This window comes from Vespa mandarinia, chromosome 1 (assembly GCF_050613455.1).
Source record: "Vespa mandarinia isolate Hongniang chromosome 1, ASM5061345v1, whole genome shotgun sequence".
In the NCBI taxonomy this organism is placed as follows: domain Eukaryota; kingdom Metazoa; phylum Arthropoda; class Insecta; order Hymenoptera; family Vespidae; genus Vespa; species Vespa mandarinia.
In genome coordinates, this window is record NC_140810.1 from 2,136,536 (window position 1) to 2,157,500 (window position 20,965).

General features: G+C 33.5%; 2 protein-coding genes across 10 annotated transcripts in view; one reads left to right on the plus strand and one right to left on the minus strand.

The window, feature by feature from the left end:
- The window catches only part of by (focal adhesion protein tensin), a 172,506-nt gene that overhangs the window by 21,744 nt on the left and 129,797 nt on the right, over positions 1–20,965 (plus strand). The gene's annotated exons all lie outside the window — the stretch shown is intronic.
- LOC118446100 (putative sodium-dependent multivitamin transporter) lies at positions 5,516–11,385 on the minus strand. Its single transcript, XM_035876374.2, has 7 exons — positions 11,106–11,385; positions 10,500–10,631; positions 9,431–9,652; positions 8,732–9,075; positions 8,491–8,610; positions 7,154–7,831; positions 5,516–6,636 (listed from the first exon to the last, which is right to left on the minus strand). The coding sequence occupies exons 1-7, from the start codon at positions 11,109–11,111 to the stop codon at positions 6,384–6,386; spliced, it is 1,755 nt and encodes a 584-aa protein (XP_035732267.1). The 5' UTR covers positions 11,112–11,385; the 3' UTR covers positions 5,516–6,383.

Sequence of the window (20,965 nt, forward strand, 5' to 3'; positions counted from 1 at the left end):
GGTGGTGTCCCAAAGGATACAACAAGCAGATAAAGAACATTGAGAGAAAGAGAAAGAGAGAAAGAGAAAAAGAATGAGAAACAGAAAGAGAGAGAGAGAGAGAGAGAGAGAGAGAGTGTGTGAGATAGAGGGAGGGTGAGAGAGAGAGAGAAGGGTTTTCGCCGATACACGGATACGATTTTCCGAGCGAGCAACGTCGTTTCCCAGTGCTCCTCGTTGCATTCCGATTCCTCCCGATTCGTGGCTGGATTCCAGTGGTAATACCTCGAAGAACCACCACGAAGAGGTTTCTCTCCATGACCAGTTGGCCCGATAGGCATGCACATACGTATGAGCTTGGTTCACAATGGCCGTTCGAACTTTTGAAGCGTTCTCCCTACTATTTCTATTCCTCTCTTTCTCTCTCTTTCTCTCTCTCTCTCTCTCTTTCTCTCTCTCTCTCTCTCTCTCTTTCTCTCTCTCTCTCTCCTCCTACTACTACTCTTCCTCATCCTCATCCTCTTCTTCCTCATCGAGTCGAATTTAAAATTGAAATCACGGTCCTACTCTTTTCCCTCTTCGAGTTTCATATATGCTCCCTCTCTATCGATCTATCTATCTCTCTTTCTCTCTATTTTTTTCTCTTTTTCTTTTCTTTCTTTTTTTTCTTTCTTCCTTTCTTTCTTTTTTTCTTTTTTTTTTTTCTTTTTGATTCTTTTTCCTTGCAGACCTCAACGACTCGTACAATCTTGATTATCGGTGCGAATAATGCGACTTTTCTCTCTCTCTCTCTCTCTCTCTCTCTATCTCTATCTCTGTCACCCTCTATCTCTTTCCTTTCTTTTTCTACTATTATTTTTTCTTTCTCTATCATTCCCTTCTACTACACCGTCCTCCTATTTCTCTTCCTCTTTCTCATAAGCACGCGCACGTCGCATGAATTTGCATGAGTTAAATCCGTCTGGCACTTGTCCAGGACGAATTTCCAAGCTTCGCGGACAACTCTCTCTCTTCCTCTCTCTCTCTCCTTCTCTCCTTTCTCTCTTCCTTCTCTCTCTCTCTCTCTCTCTCTCTCTCTCTCTCTCTCTCTCTCTCTCTTTCTCTCTCTCTTTATCTACGTGAACGAGAGAGACTCACTCATTCATCGATCCAGACGGCACACGAACGGAACGCGTAGCGTGTTTATGTTGCGGTAGACGAATGCCCGAATGTTTACATTGGACCAAAGTTTTCAGAGCCAAAGAGGAAATCTATGCAAATGTCCGAACCCTCCTTCAAACGTATATGTTAGTCCCCAGCTAGTAACATTTAATTTCATTAACGTTTTCATCTTAAATTGAAATGAAATAAATTCAATTTTGTTACTATCCTCGAATTATTTTTAACTATATAATAGAATGCGTTAAAGGAAAGAAAACAAAAAAAGAAAAAAAAACAAAAAAATTTTCTCCCTTTATCTTATATCGTTGTACGTTTCAAGATCGTACGTTTCACGTGGTCACAAATGAAAAAATACATTTCGATGAATTAAATTCTATATGATTCGTTATGATTATCGAAACTTTTTAAATGCATTGAAATTCGTTCAGAAAAAAGAGAGAGAGAGAGAGAGAGAGAGAGAGAGAAATCAGAAAGAAAAGAAAAAAAAAATAGAAAGAAAATAAAAAATAAAAAACACTTCTCTTGCCTTTCATTATTACACGTAGATTTGAAGTCGTTGAAAAGAAAAATAAATAAATAAATAAATAAATAAATAAATGAAGAAATATAATGGCCGCAAGAAAGAAAGTTAAATTCAAAAAGAGAAATATTTTTTCATTGACTTTTTGGATAAGACAGGAGCTATCCCTTTTAAGTCTTTTGATGATAACCTATGGCAAAAGGCGGATTCGTGCGCGGAGAGAACTCTGCGGAATTTATGATACTGCCGGCTATGCATTATAGGAAATACGATATCCATCTTACGTCAGATCCATGGGATCTTATACAGACGCGGCAGCACCTTGTTCGAAACAAAACGAACGATTGAACTTACACTTACGTTGCCCGCGAGAAGATACGCGGCATTCCTCTCCTCCTTTTCTCTTACTCCGCGTGATTCGAGATGTTTGCCCGCATCCTTATTTTGTACGATTTAACCAGTGAATCAACCGACTGTATAAACGAATATTACTTATCTAAATCTTTCAAATATATTCGCTCTAGATATATACACACATACACACACACACACACATATATATATATATATATACAAAAGAAATATTATTGATTTTTTGACGATCCATCGAAAATTATTTTTATTCTCGTAGAGAAAGATAAAAGATAAAGAAAAAAATAGAAAGTAAGTACATGTAGATGCACATGTATTAAGGATGTATTATGATATATGATCAAATGGCAAATATTTTTTCACGATATTAAAATTAAATTATATCCGTAATACTTTCGAGATGTTAAATCTTGAAAAAAAAAAAAAAAAAAAAAAGATAAACGAGTAACTCCATATTATCGATTTTTAAATCTAAAAGGATAAAAATATTGAATATAATAATTATCTATTCTTCGTTATGTTTAAACTGATTTCACATGTACAATTTATTTATATTTCGATTATCATAGTATACTTTTATTTCAAAAGTTAAAAATATAAAAAGAATGAAAAAAAAAAGTATATTTACGAATATGTGTATACGTAATTGAATGATAAATATTTTCACGATTTTAAAGAATAATTATTAGGATTGTATTATAATTTTTGCGACAATAAACGCATAAAATCATGAAGAAATAAGAAATGATCATGGGATTCCTTAAGATCTTACCTTGCGGAATTAACGGTACGGACAACATGGATTTACGAAGGAGCCATGCGAAACGATGACTACAGGAAAGAGTAGTGATCGAGAATCGACTCGTACGTAAGCTCAATAGTGAGATCCTTATCGATTTCTCTTTCTGTCTCTCTTTCTTTCTGCAAGCTCGTTAAAAAAAAAAAATATACCACAGTGAATTCTCCCATCGAACGTCCCGAGAATAAATTCGTTCGTGACCAACTCGAAGATAAACGTTCGTGAAATCGTATTTACTTAACGCGTTTTATGAGTCTACTCGATCGACTTTTATTATGCAAAAACGACGATCTCTCTTGAGACCTTTATCAAGGGTAACGGTAAGCACTCTGAGTAACTATATACGTACATAACATCTCAACCAATCATTGGCCTTCTTTAAAGGCGTCGGTACTTCTCACCGTTGATATATTTATTATATCTATATTGATCATCGATTAAATCGTATAAAGATATATACAAGAAAATTTATGAATCATAATAACGTATGATGTCGTAATGTTTTAAACAAATATACTATATATATATATATATATATATATATATATATACATAATATATATATATAAATATATAATATATTTATATATATATATATATAAATATACTATATATATATATATATATATAATAAATATATACGTATATTTTTTTTGTTTATTTTTTTTTCTCGAAATATATAATACAATAACAAATTGTTAATAAAGAGTTATTAAAAAATCAATCTGAATCCAAATCTAATTTAATCATATATATATATATATATATATATATATATATATATATATATATAAAATAAATATTATGATCATAACTTCGTGATCAATGGTTATTCCTTTGTACTACTTCGAAATACTATCCGAAATTGATCTCGACGTTCAAACGTATCGATGGTAATCGATTCTTTGGACCTAACTTCGTTCCAGCTGATAGCCACCATCTGCTACGATCTTATTGGCCAGTCAGCCAGCCAGCACCGTTTATTCTTCGAGAACACATTTGTTCCAGTGTACTTTGTCGGCTAACGCTAGGCGTCGAACGTATCGAACTCGATCGGACAGATCTTTTGTTCGTTGGCACACGGTGGGCGCAATCACGCGGAAGACACTACTCGCTTACCGGACTTCTCTTGTGACAGAGGATTTCGAAACGTTTCTTTAGGAAAAAAGAAAAAAAAAACATAATAGGATAAGGATCATGGAACGAACGAATGGAAAATTAAATTAATAAAAAAAAAAAAAAAAAAAAAGAAAAGAAAAAAAAAGAAAAGAAAAGAAAATATCGAAGAAGATAATATCGAAATTTTATAAATACTCGATCGAATGAAAGGATCTTCGAATTTGATATTGGAAATTCCTTAAATCAGACATTTCAAAAATTTATCGAACTATCTCTCCGATACGTTCTAATCGTAATAACATCTGAAAATTATTTCACTATGCGAAGCTTACGCGCGTCTACTCGGAACTTTTTATTTAAAATCGAGAAGAGATAGAAAGAGGGAGAGAAATAAAATTGGATCTTCCTTTTTCTCACCTCTCCCCCCCCTCCCGTCCAAAAAAAGAAAAAAAAAAAAAGAAAAAAAAAGGAAGCAAACGAAACATCTCGTGAAAATGATTAATTGACGTAGAAATAAAAATTATACGGGTACTTTTGAACCGAGGATCAATCATATTCAATAATTTTGACGATTAATCGCCGATCGATTATATTTAATTTAACATTTCAATTATTGCTATTGATAAATCGTAGTTTAACGTGTAAAGATGAACGTAAACAGTGGCTAGTAGTAGGAAATCGAGACGTCAGGAAGACTACGCTCCTGGTCAACGTACCATTCATGAGGAATTTACGTTCATCCTTCTCTTCTACTTCCCTCCCCTCCTCCACACATAGCCCCCTTTAGATGCATGCAATTCCTTTCTCTTTCCTTTTCTCTCTCTCTCTCTCTCTCTCTTTCTCTCACACACACACACCACACATACACATACACATGTACACGTGTATATATATATATATATATATATGTATACATAGTACCTACATAGAAATGTGTACACATCGCATAGATCCCGTATCGTTGAAGGGAGAGAAGATAGACCCTCTCATTGTGCGCACGGATATCCGCGTCACCCAGCCGCAGAAGACTGTTCACGTTCGTGTTTGAAAACCACTCCATTTCTCTCGGAAGAAAAGAAAATCTCTTTCTCTCTCTCTCTCTCTCTCTCTCTCTTTTTTTTCTTTCTCTCTTTATCTTTCTAAACCGCACGCGCGCGAGCAGCCGGCCACGAACAATTAGAGCCCTTTCAGGAATTCCAGACGACTCCAAACTGTCGCGATTTTCTCAATTCAACGAATGCATAGGACAAAAGATATTCTTCTTTGATGTTGCAATTAGAATTTTTATGAAAGCGAAATGATAATGAAGACTTCGAAAACTATCTCTCTCCCTCTCTCTCTCTCTCTCTCTCTCTCTCTCTGTGTGTGTGTATCTTTCTCTTTCTCTCTCTCTTTCTCTCTCTTTGTCATAGATCGTTAGAATTTGTCATTTAGACATTGTTAGTTTTTTTCCTTCGAAAATCTGAGAGAGAAAGAGAGAGAAGGAGGGAAGGATGGGAGGGAGGGGGAGGGGGAGGGAGGAATATAAAAAAAGGAGAAAAAGTTTTAATCATTTTAATGATAGAAACTAAAAAGGGATTCCCCTAAAATGTTGTACCGGATATTATTGGACGACGTTCTCACACTGCTCCCTTTTTTTTTTTTAAGGGTCGTCATAGTCATTGTCATTTTCATTTTTACGAGTCGGGTGTTCCTCACTTAGTTAACAATTCTTCGTACATTCATAAAAATGGACTAATCGTCTTACATATATTTACATACGCATATACATAAAAGTTTATTCAACGAGCACTCGTTAAACAATTACCGTTGCAATGGTTAAAGAGTTAAAGTGATTATCTTGAAAATTGGACTCGTAAAAGAAAGGGAACGGACTTAAAATATAATTAGAAGCTCCTTTAATAATTTGTAAGTACTAGATTTACTTTTAACACACTTGACTTCTTGGCTTCGTGTTTGCACTTTAATGAGGAACGATTGGCGGAAAAGGATATGCGTCGACGTAATCATGTAAAACGGAGAACGACCGGCCGACCTACCAAACGACCTACCAAACGACCGAGTCGACCAGGCGACAAATTAATCTGATTTCATTGTTCCGAACGTAACTCAACGTTCGAGACTATTCAACCGAGAGATTTTCAACGTAGACGTAATTATTTTTTAACTTTTCTTTTTGTTTATTTCTTTTTCTTCCTTCCTTTGTTCTTTTTCTCTCTTTTTTTTTTTTCTTTCTTTTTTCTCCCTTTTTTTTCATGTTCTTTTCTCCTTCGTGAGAGAAAATCTCACTTCGGAAATTTAACAATTACGATGACCTTAATCGGTATTTACAAATTGACATCGATATTATTTATAATTTATGAACACAATACTTCTAATTCGTTTATACATATGTAAGTAATAACGTGTCACTTTATTTAAATTAATTCCATTTTATTTTCTATAACTCGGTTCTAAAACGAACATCTGACTGGATGTCACCCTTTGTTCATTTTGACGTCTCTTTTTGATCCTAGCCGCAATAAACGGTGTAAAGAGATTAGGATCAATACAATCACGTGTATTGCCAATACAATTGTTTGTTATTAAACTGGTCAAATATCCCACGATAATTGTTAATAACATTCCAATCACTGGATACCAAGAATACGATATTCGATTTATATATGGAACGTCCGAATTGTTACTGAAAAATAAAGGAAACGAGATTTTTTTTTGGATTACGATTAAGATCTCTCATTAATCAGGAGAAAGCAAATTAATATATTTAGATCGGCATAATCTAATATAAACTTTATACTCGTCGTTATATTATACGCTTGAATTATTACCGGAAGCATATGTTATATATGAATAATATATATGTATACATGAGATAAATAGAGAGAGAGAGAGAGAGAGAGAGAGAAAGAGAGAGAGAGAGGGAGAGGAAGAGGGAGAGAGAGTTAGTTCACAGAAGATAGAAAAGAAATCAGGAAGTTAATTCTTCCATGTAATAAGTTTGTGAATAATCTTAAGTATCTTTAACGTTAATTAACGTAACGTTATAGTTAAAATTATTTATCAGTAATTCGTCAGTATAATTTTTCAATTAAATTAAAATTTAAATTAAATTATATTTGTCAATGAGATATTTTAACGTGGGAACGATAAAGAAAACCAAAAAAAAAAGAAATAAAAAGAATATTTAATAATTGGCATACCTGATCGTCGAGTTTAATCCAATTGTCTCATTCAACATCAGTAACGTTCCATTCTCACAACCATCAATGGACATTGGCAATGTCGTTATAGTCACTTTCGAACCGTAAGATATAAAACCTAACGTAATCACAGTGAAAATCATTCCAACGATTGCACCAATTTCATTGGCACTTTCGAAAAACATTCCAAATGTGAAGATACCCAATAAAGGACCACCAATTATTCCTATCAATCCAATCACCGCCTCGATTAAGCTACCGAGTTTTCCAGCTATCAGGGCGATAGAGATACAGACTATTCCATTTAAAACGGCAAGTAGTTTACCCAAAAGTGTTGCTTTTTCTTTTGGAAATGTAGCACCAATTTTCGAATAAATCGGTTTTATATAATCCTCGATGGCAAGTGCGGCAAGTGAATTCAACATTGCCGAGATCGTGCTTAAGCTTGCACTGAAGACTCCGGAAATGAAGAGCCCCGTGAAGCCAGGTATATAAGACAATTTGTCAATTACAAAATATGGCATGAGTTTATCGGTCGATGATATTTTTCCAGACTTCATTGGATCGCAATCCATGTAAACAGCATACATAACGAGGCCTGCGAAGATTGTAGTCATTATCAGGGTAAACATTATTATAGCACTCAATATTAGGGCCATCTGGGAAGCTCTCAAGTTTCTAAAAATCATGAAATAATATTAATCAAACATTGATCTTCGAAATCTATCTTATAAGTACAATGAGAATTTTTATTTTTTTTTTCTTTTTTTTTTTTCCTTTTTTTTTCGACATAATCGAATATATGCATTTGCATATATTAGATTAAATTAATCTCACTCGTTATAAGAATCGTATCTTACAAACGTTCTATCAGAGAGAAAATACTCATAACCGAAGCAAATTGCGGAAGTATTCGTTGGAAGCATTCCTCCGAGACGGGGAATAATTTGGTATAGTAAATCAACAGTTGTATTTATAAAACTGACATCGTGAAAATGGAAAAACCGGTGTTTATCTCGTTTGAAATCCAATGAAACGACGATGTCTTACTTGCGATCTATCATTGCTAAGACCTTTTGATAGGGGGTCAAATATGTTTGCGATATCAGAATATTGTGACGTTGGTACTAATTGCTTGCCGGTGCCGTAGGGATTTTTTTTAGATATTATCTGAATCATCTCTCTCTTTCTCTCTCTCTCTCTCTCTCTCTCTCTCTCTCTCTCTCTCTCTCTCTCTCTATTTATCTATCTTGGCCGTTATCGACGTATCATATTATGAAAGTAATTAATTTAGCATTTGTTATGAATCAAAACGATTAATAATTTTAGTCTCGTACTTGACAGTCAAAAGACGTTGGACCTGGACCTGACCAACGGCAAAAAGTGTAAGAAACATGCAAGTTCCGCCAAATAATAGACCCCACCATGTATGACGTATAGTAAGATCCAAAGTGAACCTGTTCAATGAACGATAATTTTTGTTTTGTTTTTTTAATTAATTAAAATCGATAAGATCAATGAGGATCAATAAATTAACAAGTAAATAAATAATTATAAATCAAAATCAATGTAACTTACACGTTCAAATTTATACGATCACCTCTCATAGCTCTATCCCAAACATCATAAATTCCATTTGGTAGGATACTGGAACCGATCCCAACAATGCACAATGTCGATAGGAACATAAGTAGGCCTTGGAAAACGTCACTTATTAAGACAGCCTTCATCCCACCAATCGTTGAATAGAACGTACAGATTATGCCGATTAAGATGATACTTAAGGTACTGGACAAGCCGGTGGTTGCCTCTAGGGCTATTGAGGGAGCGTAAAGAACGATTCCCGTGTGTAAAGTCATATGGCAGAAGTTTGCGATGCTGGCCAATAAACGAATCTTTATTCCAAATCTTCTCTCTATATACTGGTAGATTGCAAGAGAGAGAGAGAAAAAAAAAGAAAAAAGAAAAAAGAAAAAAAAGAAAAAAGAAGGAGAAAAAGTAAAGAAATTTTTTAATTTTTATCTTCGTTAAGAATAAGAGAGAATATAATCTAATTCTTAAGTGACTTTAAGTAATGGATTTTTAACATACTGATGAGTTATCTTAAATGAGGATCAAAAAAACTTTAGGCTTTTAGGACGCTCATGTAACAAGAACTACCGTATAGGTTCGACGAAATGATGATCCTAAGAAACGAACGATCGAACGATCGGTCGTACGATCGATCGATCGATCGAACGATCGATCGTACGATCGTTCAATGCCGTCGTCAATTACCTCGAAGACGCTTATGACTTTCAACTCGAAGAAGACTGGTAGGTAGCAGTACATGGCGATAGGCGCTCCAACAATGAAGCCAAGGGAAAGTACGGTGAACATCGTGCCATGGACGTAGATTTCCGCGCTGATTCCAAGGATCGTAATCGCGGATATGAAGGAAACTGTCATGGCTATCCCCAATGGCAAAATCTTCATGGATCGATCGGCTGAGAAGTATTCCTATACGTTGATAAATTACTTAGCATAGTATATATATAAAATGAACTATTGCTTTATCGATTTGATGATATATATATATATATATATATATATATATATATATATGATTAAGAACTTAATTAATAAGATATTTATACATTAATTTTGTAAACGCTCCCCTTATCCTGATTGATTTATTATCATCCTGACGAGTTATTTTCATTTTTTTCTTTTCTCTTTTTTCTTTTTTTTTTTTTTTTTTTGATAATAAAAATAATCAGAAATAAGGATCTATAGTACGACGTTATTGATACTGTCGATCACAGATTTTTCTTTATTTTTTTCTTTCTTTTTCTTTTTTCTTTTTTTCTTTTTTAAGTAAATTAACTCGCAATTATGTGAAAGTATTTACGTTTAAAATTGTACGTTTAAAATTATAAGAAAATAACGATGATATCTATCTCAATGGGGGCTCTCTTACAAGACAAGATTTATCGTATCGTAATCAGATCGTAATGATAGTATGAGCGTTAATTAGCGTCCACGAGTATTTCGGAAATAGCTTACACTACGGTAAGCGATAATTTACTAGCGATCTATAGTCGCTAATTTATATACTTGCTAATATTTATACTTTCGAGAGTAAGATCGTTATGGATAAGAAACGCGGAACATAGACGATCTCTCTTAAGTATTGCGATCTAGGTGTGTGGTTCAACATGAATTATCAGTTATATCTGATAGCAATCTGAAAAAGTAAGAAAGAAAAAGAGAGAGAGAGAGAGAGTGAGAGAGAGAGAAAGAAAGAGAAAGCTATTGATTTTTGAACGTTTCAACATTGAAATTAATTTTCTAGTCTGGTAAACACCTCGGTAGTTTGTTGTCGACCGCCTGTGAATCGATAATAGATCCCAATGCTGGCAGAGATTAGTAGGACTATACCAATGATTATATAGTCATGCCATTGCAACTTCGACGTCCCATTCTGGATAGTCTGTTTCTGTAAAAAGAATCGTTTCATTTGATATTCATCTTACGTTACTTCAAGATCTATAACTTATAAGCGTACTTATTAAAAACTTTTCATGTATAACTTCGACATGAATTTAAATCAACGCTAGTAACATCAATATATAGTATATATATATATATATATATATATATATATATATATATATAAACAATGGTGAACAAAATTAAAGACATTACATAAAATTTTCAAAAATGTAAATTCACATTGATTTATATATGCAACCATTGTATATTACAATTGATTATTTAACATATAAAAATGAACGTCATACGAACGAATATATTCTATAAATAAATTCTTAGAAAAATTTTTACTCATCATTGTATACGATTTTCACGACGAATCGTACGAAAAATAATTTTTGTGATGAATAATTTTGTGATGAAGAAAACTTTTAAGATTTTTTTTTTTTTTTTTTTTATATATATATATAACACTCACATCCATTCTTCTTTCAATAGCAGAAACTTTGAATGAACACGTATCTAACAATACGATACTGATGCCGATCACGTAAAGATCATATATAGATATGATCCTTCTCAAGGGTGTCGTCGGCAAAGGAAAACGAACGATCGCGACGTGGACGACAATGTCGACACCGACACGGACAATGTCCGTTGATAAGATAAAATGAAATGAAGGCTTTAGTAAGGACCGAGCGATTGTGTGTACGATGCGATCGTACCTGCACGAATGAATGTTCTATTTCGAGTGGGGAATAAAAAAAAGAAAAAAAAAAATGCGAAGGTTCACGTGAAGGTTTTTATTACGTAAAAACTTAGCTCGGCAGTTTACAAGACACGCGATAGTAAAGTCAGTTGTTTGAATGGTTCGAATGATTTGATAATATTGGACGTAATTAGTATAGAGTTGTTCATTTTAAGATTAAATAATTGAGTATCAAAAGGTACGGTTTGTTTAACAAAGAGAATTTGTTTTGTTTCTTCTTCTTTTTTTTTTTTTTTTCCTCTTCTCTTTTGGAGAAAATAAAAGAGGGAGAGAGAAAGAGAGAGAGAGAGGAAAAGTTTCGCGAAAGTCTCGATTAAATCTCGAACGAGATTAACTCGGTTGCTTCTTCGCGAGTTACGATATATAAAAGGTGTTATCTATATTCAAAGCACGTGCAACATTTCGAATCGATTGATAAAAGCAATGCGAGAGTAAAGCACGAAACCACCGTCACCACCATCGCCACCCTCACCACCATCGCCACCCTCACCACCACCACCACCATCACCTTTACCACCATCGCCATTACCACAAGCAACACTCGAAACTCTTTCGTACGAGTACGTTTCGCTTGGATGAACTTGAACAGAGAGAAATTATCGAAGCGATCTTACTACCATTCGAGCGTTTAATTGATTTCAGTTAGTCGAATAGAGTTGTGATACCGTAACAACCGTAAAGACGATAAATTGGAACGCTGAATGAAAATTGACTTTAATGGAACTAAAAAATACGATTCGTTTCTGGCCGTGAATATTTCACGTAATAGAAAGCATTCGGTTAATATACGATAATACGATAAATAATAATTATCCACGTTAATGGCGATTTCTTATGGTCAAATAACTCGTTATTATGGAAAAATAAAACCCTCGGCAAAGAATACATCGACGAGCATTCTTTTGAAAAGGGAAAAAAAGAAAGAAGAAGAAGAAAAGAGAGAGAGAGAAAGGGGGAGGGGTAAGAGGGTGGATAGAGTTCTTCATTGAAATGCGCAAAGCATTCAATTCGAAGTTCCGAAGGAGATCAGACCAGATTACCCTTTATTTTCAAATCCTTGAAATAATGCATTCGAAAGAGTCTCGTAAGAATATGAAATCATGGAACGAACATGTATTACAATCAATTGGCGATTATATTTCGCTTTCTCATTAACATAATTTACCAGTACGAACATCTTCCATGCGAATTTAAACGATCCAATAATATCGGATATACGGGGATAATGTGAGTACATTTAAATCTGATAAAAATGAGATGTACGTATACATTACTTGTATGCATAGTAATATATATGTGTGTATATATATATATATATATTCTCTTGATCATAAACAGTTTATTCGAATGCGATAAAATGTTAATGGATATTCCACTTAAGGATCATCCAATTTTCAACATTGTTTCCCGTTTATCGAGTGGATCGTTTTACTCGGAAATTATTGACCAATCAAAGGAAGAGAGGACGAAAGTGAAGAAAAGAAGATGAAGAAGGAGATGAAGAAGAAGAAGAAGAAGAAGAAGAAGAAGAAGAAGAAGTAGGAGAAGAAAGAGGAAGAGAAAGAGGTAGGAGAGACAGAGAGAGAGAGAGATAGAGAGAGAGAGAGAGAGAGAGAGAGAGAGAAAGGAGGAGGGAAAAAAGAAAAAGAAAAAGAAAGAGAACGTAAGTGGCGAATTCCCGTCATTAAGTTATTAGCCAAGCAGAGGACGACAGCGGCCTGACTGCTGAACCCGATCGGCCAATCGTTGACCTTCCAGTGGTCGATGAAAATTGACTGTGCGTTAACTGGCCACGTTTCACCCATCTTTGGAGATCTCTATCGACGTCCTTGAGCCTTAAAAAAGAAAGAAAGAGAGAGAGAGAGAAAGAGATAAAAAAAAAGAAGAAGAAGAAAGAATATAAAAGAGTAAAGAAAAAAGCGATCGAGCAATTTTATTTTAATAACGATACGATCGATGTACTACGTATATATATTTTTTTCGATGGAAAAAGAAAAACCAGAACGAAGTTGAACCAAAGAAAAAAAGAAAAGAAACAAAAAAAAAAAAAACACTGAGAAAACCAATAATCTATAAAATCCTCCGTGTTATTTTACTAGTGAATAGGTGTACCTTGTGTATACTTGTAACATATCCTTTTTTTTTCTTTTTTTTTTTTTTTCTGTTTTTTCCTTTTCTTTTTTCTTTCATATTTACGCTCGACATAGATATTCGTTCGTTTAGTTTAACAAAAAAAAAAAAAAAAAAAAAAAAAAAAAAGAAAAAAAAAGACAAAAAAATACGCGAGTCACATCACGAATGTAATACTGTTCTTATTTTTTCTTCTCCTTCTTTTCTTTTTTTCTATTTTGTTCCTTTTTTTTTTTTTTTTTTTTTTTTTATACTTCTTTCAATTTTCTCATTTTTCCTCACAGTAATAACTTAGCTTACATTAAATTCTACGTCGTCGGATAATCGGCAGGATTAAGCGGTTACTCCGATTAAAACATACGTCGCTACATTCAACTGAAATAACCATGATATTAACTCGTGTAACATACATTCAGTATTTCCTCTATTTCCTGCAACATCACGCTAACTCTCTCGAGCATATCCATCATATATACCCTCGTATTCATGTGGCTGGTCTCTAATGACTACATTCAAATATTAAATCTTTGTAGAAACAAACGTTCGATAGTAAAGTGATAGATAAAAAAGAGAAAAAAAAAGAAAAAAAAAGAAAAAGAAAAAAGAAAAGAAAAAAGGAAGAAAATTATTAGTAAGAAATAGAGAAAGTAATAGAGAATATTTGAAATGTAGTTTCTCTCCTTAAATTACGTACGCTCGAATTAAAAAGTACAATCTCATTAATTAAACCGGCACTTAGGTAGCTTTCGTGTAAGTGACACGATTTATAGATGCTCGCTTAACGAGCCAAGAAATTAATGAGAAAAGTGGAGGCGGTTTTCGTGAAAATATTAACGAGCTCGTAAATTGATATACACGATTAGTGGAAAGGTAAGAGAGAGAGAGAGAGAGAGAGGAGGAGGAAGATAAGCACGTTGAGCTTATCGATTTTTGCAAAAACAACGTTATCGGGGAAAATTTTTCTTTTCGTTTCTTCTTTTTCGAAATCATTGGTGTATGGAGTGTCTCGGGGGAAAGGTAATGTAGAAAAAAAATAAAAAATAAAAAAAAAGAAAAACAAGAAAAGAAAATAAAAGAGGAAGAAAAAGATGTACGTTCACGTGTAGAGAGAGAGAGAGAGAGAGAGAGAGAGAGAGAGAAACTTTAAATGATCGTGTCATTGCGTGACACGTAACTTTTTCATGGCATGTGTTACGACGTACTTACATAAACATATACATACATATATATATATATATATATGTATATATGTATGTAACGTACGTACCAGAGAAGTCATTTAGTGAAAAGATTTTTCTTTGGTTAGTGGTGTTAATTAGAGTTGGGGCTGATGCATCCATTCGCATCAGGAACCCCGACCGACGAATCTTTCAGGTGTTGAAAGAAAATAGGCGACAATTTATTTGACTTTCACCCCCCTCGACGTACGTACGTCATATATGTATGCCCTTGAATGGGAAAAAACGCGCATGGGTGCCGTCGCGATAAAAATAAATTTTATGGTAAGCTTCGCGATGATGACGACCACGAAGACGACGACGACGACGACGACGACGACACAAAGGACCAGAAACACACAAGGTTGAGGTTGGAAATGAAAACAACAGTCGGTCTTTTTTTCTCTTATTTTTTTCTCTTTTTTTTTTCTTTCTCCTTTCCTTTTTGTTCGTTCCTTTTCATTCGTCTAGTTCTCAACGTTCTTAAAAAGAAGAAGAAGAAGAAGAAAAAAAAAAAGAAAAAAAAAAGAAACGAAAGAAAGAAACGTATTCGCAAACGGAGTACCTTCAACCCCGCTTAACGTTTTTCATGATGAATCAAAGATTCCGTTGTTCTTTATAAACAGTTACTTGTTTCTCATCGTAATCTTTCTAGAAATGAGTCAATTCATTTTTCTATTTCCCACAATGTTCAATAAAAGTATCGTTGAATGAAGACGCGAGGATTCCTTTTTTTTTTAACGATGACGATAAGACGATAATTCCGAGATTATATACGGGAGGGGAAAGAAAAAAAGGAAAAAATGGAAAATAAAAATAAAAATAAAAATAAAAAAAAAATGAAGAAGAAGAAGAGAAACATTGAGAAATTTACTCCTTAAGAAACATTGTCATTCAATCGTCACTTTAATTATTTAGAAATTATCGTTTCAAACATTTTAATGAACATCGCATGTCGAACATCATCGATATATATATATACATACGCAGAGATATTTATCTATGTACCTAAGCGTTGCGTCATGATCTCGTATTGTTTCGACGCATTGATCGTAAATACGAATTGACGATGCACCGACGAATATAATAGCTCGCGTTCGCGTGCTAGCTCGTTGACTTCGTAATTAATTAATGACAGTTCCGGCGTTCCAGTCGATTTGCACGAGATAACCCCGCTCGCACGCCGTTTCGATTTCGTGTCCTTAATTGACTTAATACGTTCAATTCGCTGAACCTCCTCGTGTTGGCTCGTACGAAACTAAGTGTCTTCTAGTGTTCAACGTAAAGACTTTACGAAAATAAAGTCGTCATTTATCGGATCGTTCGTTCTCAATTAAAGTGATTGTTAATGAGACAATTGCATGGAAAGTAAATTTAGAAGGTAAAAGAAAAAAAAGGAAGTGGATAAGGCAAAAGGAGAAAAAAGGAAAAAAAAGAAGGAAAGAAAGAAAGAAAGAAAGAAAGAAAGAAAGAAAGAAAAAAAATAAATTACAGGAGAAAACATTTACGCATATTTCTTTCGAAGGAACGATTTAACTCACGTCGAATGTATTTACAATGTAACGATGATCGTGCGTATGCTAAAAATATCGCAACATGTTATGACAATTGCCACGATTATATACGAGACCACAAAAACATTCTGTGAGATATGATTCACGAATACGTGACGAGTTATTCGATTTCAATGGAGAAAGCTTAGTTCGAATGTCGTACACACGTACGTCTACATATACGCATATAGAATTTTAGCGATACGTAGATATTTATGATAAATTTTGTTGCTTCATTTTCTTCTTTTTTTTTTTCTTTCTTTTTTCATTTCTTTGATTTAATAGATCATAGTCAACGATCACCGATAAAGATGACGTAAGGATTTCCATACGTTATGCGTGGTAACATTTCGAATATAAAAGGCGAAACAAATAAATAAATTAGTGAGACAACATAGGGAAGAACCAGTTTGGGACGAGTTTTCTTGCACTTTTGTTTGCACGGTTATAAGGAGAGCAATGATTCACTAGTTCGCGACCTCCTCTTGGCTCGTGCGATACGAATACGACCAAAGAAACATGCATATATATATATATATATATATATATATAGTACATACTCATTTGTGACATGAACGAGTTGGCGAACGAACCATCGTAGTCTCGAGGAGTCACAAATATCTCAAAAAAAAAAAAAAAAAGAAATAAGAAAAAAAAGAAGAAGAAAAAACGATCAGTTCAAGCTAGAATTTTTTTTTTAGCGAATGGATGGATGATAAAAAAAAGGAAGGAAGAAATTATAATTATCCTAGCTTATATATAAACTTGTCACATTAGTCGTTCGATACATAGAAATATATATATATGTATATGTATATATATATATATATATATATATATATATATACTTGAATATATATCTATTGAGATGTTATCTTTATATTTACATGCATATATGTAACATCGTTAAGAGTTAATTTCTTAAGTGATTAAAGAAAAATTAAATATACTGGGTATATATCGCCGATGATAGCTTTCGATTGGATTATTTTCTTTTCCAATAAATACATACATATATGTATATATATATATATATATATATATATATATATATATATATCGCTTAGCGATGATCGAACATTCTATTTTAACGTACGATTATTCGAATATTAATTAGTTTGCGTCATATATAATACCTCAGAATCATTAATAGCTCGGCGTCGTGTAATTAGCAATAATTCTTTCTTTTCCTTTCTTTTTTTTTTTTTTTTTTTTTGTTCATTTTCCACTTTCTTTTCTTTTCTTTTCTTTTAGTTTCTTTTTCTTTTTTTTTTCTTTTCTTTTTTTTTTAACGATCAGAATATACGTTCGTTCGTAAGGAGAACGATGATAATATAGTTATCGCATGATTAAGGAAAAAGAAAAAAAAAAAAAAAAGAAAATATTTCCGCTTAATAATTATCTCATGTGACGATTAATAACTCCGAGCTTATGCGACTTCACAAACCACGGGAGAGAAATAATATCAATCGACGACGTTAAACGTTTCCCCCTCTCTCATCGATTTTAATTGAGCGCACGTAATTCCTTTTCAAGGTTTCTTTTTTTTTCTCTTTTTCTTTTTTTTTTTTTTTTTTTTCCAGAAATTACGTACCGTGGACCGTTCCATTAGCTTGACTTTCCATTGCATTCGTATCGTTACTTAAGGATGCGGGCGTACACACGAAGATAATGTCAAATACTTTGCTGAGAATGTTACGTAGGAGAAGAAGGAATCAATTTAAAGGGTCTCTCTCTCTCTCTGTCTCTCTCTCTCTTTCTCTCTCTCTCTCTCTCTCTCTCTCTCTCTCTCTCTCTCTTTCATTCTCTCATTCTCATTCTCTCTTTTCCTTCTCAAAGTATAGTGGCTCGCATTAACAAAAGGGAGCAGAGATTCTTCCGGCATCGGGAAAAGCATCGTTATCGTCTTACTCGTTTCGCTCGATGCCGAGAACAAGGATAGGTATTAAAATTCCTTAGCACGGTATTTTAACCGTTAGATAGGTATATATACTGAATTAACGAAGCTTCTCGATAACGATTACTTTTTTTTTTTTTTTTTTTTTTTTTTTTTTTCTAATTGATTTATCTTTCTTCTTCTTTTTTTTCTTTCCTTTTCTTTTTATACTTTATATAACTAACGACGGACGTTACGTTTATTTTTATAAATATTTTAATAAATATTTTCTATATACATTACTAATAACACGTATCTATATATCCCGTCTCTTATGCCAAAAGAAAATTTATTTTTAAACGTTAAATTTGATTAATAATAGTAACTCTTCTTTTCGTCATTCTCTCTATACCCCTTACTCCTATTTATCCCATGTTATATACCATATAAACGCAATTGGTTTTAATCGATGAGTAATACGAGGCGTGCCCTCGTTAAGTCGCTCGTTTCTATAAGAAAATATCACGTCGGAGGATCGATGTCCTGTCAAGTTCGTGTTCTCCTAGGTATATAAATGCGCGTGTTACTTTGCGTCGCTTAAGAGGTGAGACGGAGGCTTGTCATTCGAGATAATTCACGGTTAGAGTTACGGTAGCGCTCGGTCTTGCACCGCAATATAAACCTCGGTGAACTTATGGAAATTTGATGTCGAGACGATTTTTTTCTTCTTCTTTTTTCCTTTTTTCTCCTCTCCCTCTCTCTCCCCCTCTCTCTCTCTCTCTCTCTCTCTCTCTCTCTCTCTCTCTCTCTTTCGTCACAAAATATTTTCAAGCTTAGCGCAAAATTATTTTCATATTCGCGTGAAATTTTCTATAAAAGTTTCGTGAATTGCGAGATATTTTTGCTGTTGAAAGATAAAAAGAAAAAAAAAAAAAAAGGAAGAAAGAAAATAACGGGAAACATTTTCTCAAAGACGTTACCGTAAAATCGAAGTTTAAAGTATACGTTAAAACCTTTTAACACGCATACGTAAGTATATAAAAATTATTTACTTTAATATATACGGTCTTCTACATATACATATATATATGGATTACATTTATATGTACGTATGCATCCCTTTACCGATACGCAGTTATTTTAACCTTCCGGTTAAGTAAATCGATAATACGCAACATTCGTGACACGCGAGACACGGAATCGCTCTTATTTCGGTTTACGACAGTCTAACTGCTTCCCTCTTCTTTTTAATATATCCAAGCTAATCGATGGAATGCAAAGGTAGAGAAAAATCGAAAATAAGGAAAAAAAAAAAAAAAAGAAAAAAAAAAGAAAAGAAGCAAAAGAAGAAACAGAAAGACAGAGATAAGAGGAACGTAAAAAATAAAGAGAAACATTATTGTACAAAGGAATAGTCGGACTTTTCTCTCGAACGAGGCACGGAAGGATGCATTAAAATTTAATAGGGGAAGAAACAGGGCAAGAAAATTTACGAGATACTCTGGCGCCAAGAATTCTTTTTCGATTTTTCTATTTTTTTCATTTCCTTCTTAAATTTATTTCTCTCTTTATTTATTATTTACTTATTTATTTATTTATCTTTTTTTGTTTTGTTTTTTTCTTTTTTTTTTCATCATTTTTTTGTTTTCTTTTCGTGAATGAGTACGCGCGCGAACAACAACTCTTTCCCCAGTTTTATTTCGTCCTGCAATCATTCTAATGGTTACCTACCGAAGAGGGGAAAAAAGGAAATATAGGTAGCGTCATTGATGCGTTGCGCTTGAAAATTTCGCTGATCTAAAAAAAGGAACGGGAAAAAAAAGCGAGAGAGTAAGACTGAGAGACTAACAGACAGACAGACAGACAAACAGACAGACAGAGAGAGAGAGAGAGAGAGAGAGAGAGAGAGAGATAGAGAGAGAGAGAGAGAGGAAAAGAGTGAGAGAGGAAACAAAAGGCAAACAGGAAGAAGAGCACTTCGTTGTTCGTTCTCGGGCTTTTGTGCTTATTTTGCGTGTACGCGAAGCCTGACTATGCATGCTGCATTTATGTACCTCAGTCTCTGTCTCTCTCTCTCTCTCTCTCTCTCTTTTTTTTTCTTTCGTCCTCTCTGTAAACGGGCAGCTCTTGATTTGCAATGGAAACGTGCCGGCCTCGAATTCGCAACCGTTTGGAAGAGGAGAGGCCGATGATGACGACACGTCGATGACGCGACATCAAAATTACATTCGACTATTTCGTTTGCTTGATCGGAGACGTTCGATCACGTCTGAGATCTCGTAACAATTTGTATTGAAAAAAAAAAAAAAAGAAAACATAATAATTGAAAATTGGCTGCATATAAGTATTGCGTATATTTCTTTTTTCTTTCTTTCTTTCTTTCTGTTTTGTTCTTTTTCCGTTTTTTTTTTTCTTTTTTTTTTCTACTTATCCCATCACAACAAGATCAGGATTCTCTAACGATGGATAGTAATAAAATTAGAACGGTAATATAATTAGATCAATTGTTCCGATATTAAAAGAAAAAAAAAATGACCTAATTTAATTAATGAATAAATAATTAATGGGTAAAATCATAGGTAGAAAAGAAACTTTTAGTTATTAATTTTGTTTTCGTTTTTTTTTTTGAATTTAAATTTGAATTTATATATATATATATATATATATATATATATATATATATATATATATATCAATGCTGTCTTACATTTATTTCATATAAAATGAATTTCCATGGAAGAATATCGACTTTTATTTTTATTTTCAATCAAAAGAAAAAAAAAAATAAAAAGG

Bases quoted from the DNA above. Each gene is read 5' to 3' on its own strand.
- LOC118446100 (XM_035876374.2), bottom strand. The intron at 9,076-9,430 runs GTAATTGACGAC...GCAATCTACCAG, and splicing joins AAGTCATAAGCGTCTTCGAG to TATATAGAGAGAAGATTTGG. The intron at 6,637-7,153 runs GTATGCCAATTA...TTTATTTTTCAG, and splicing joins GGATTAAACTCGACGATCAG to TAACAATTCGGACGTTCCAT.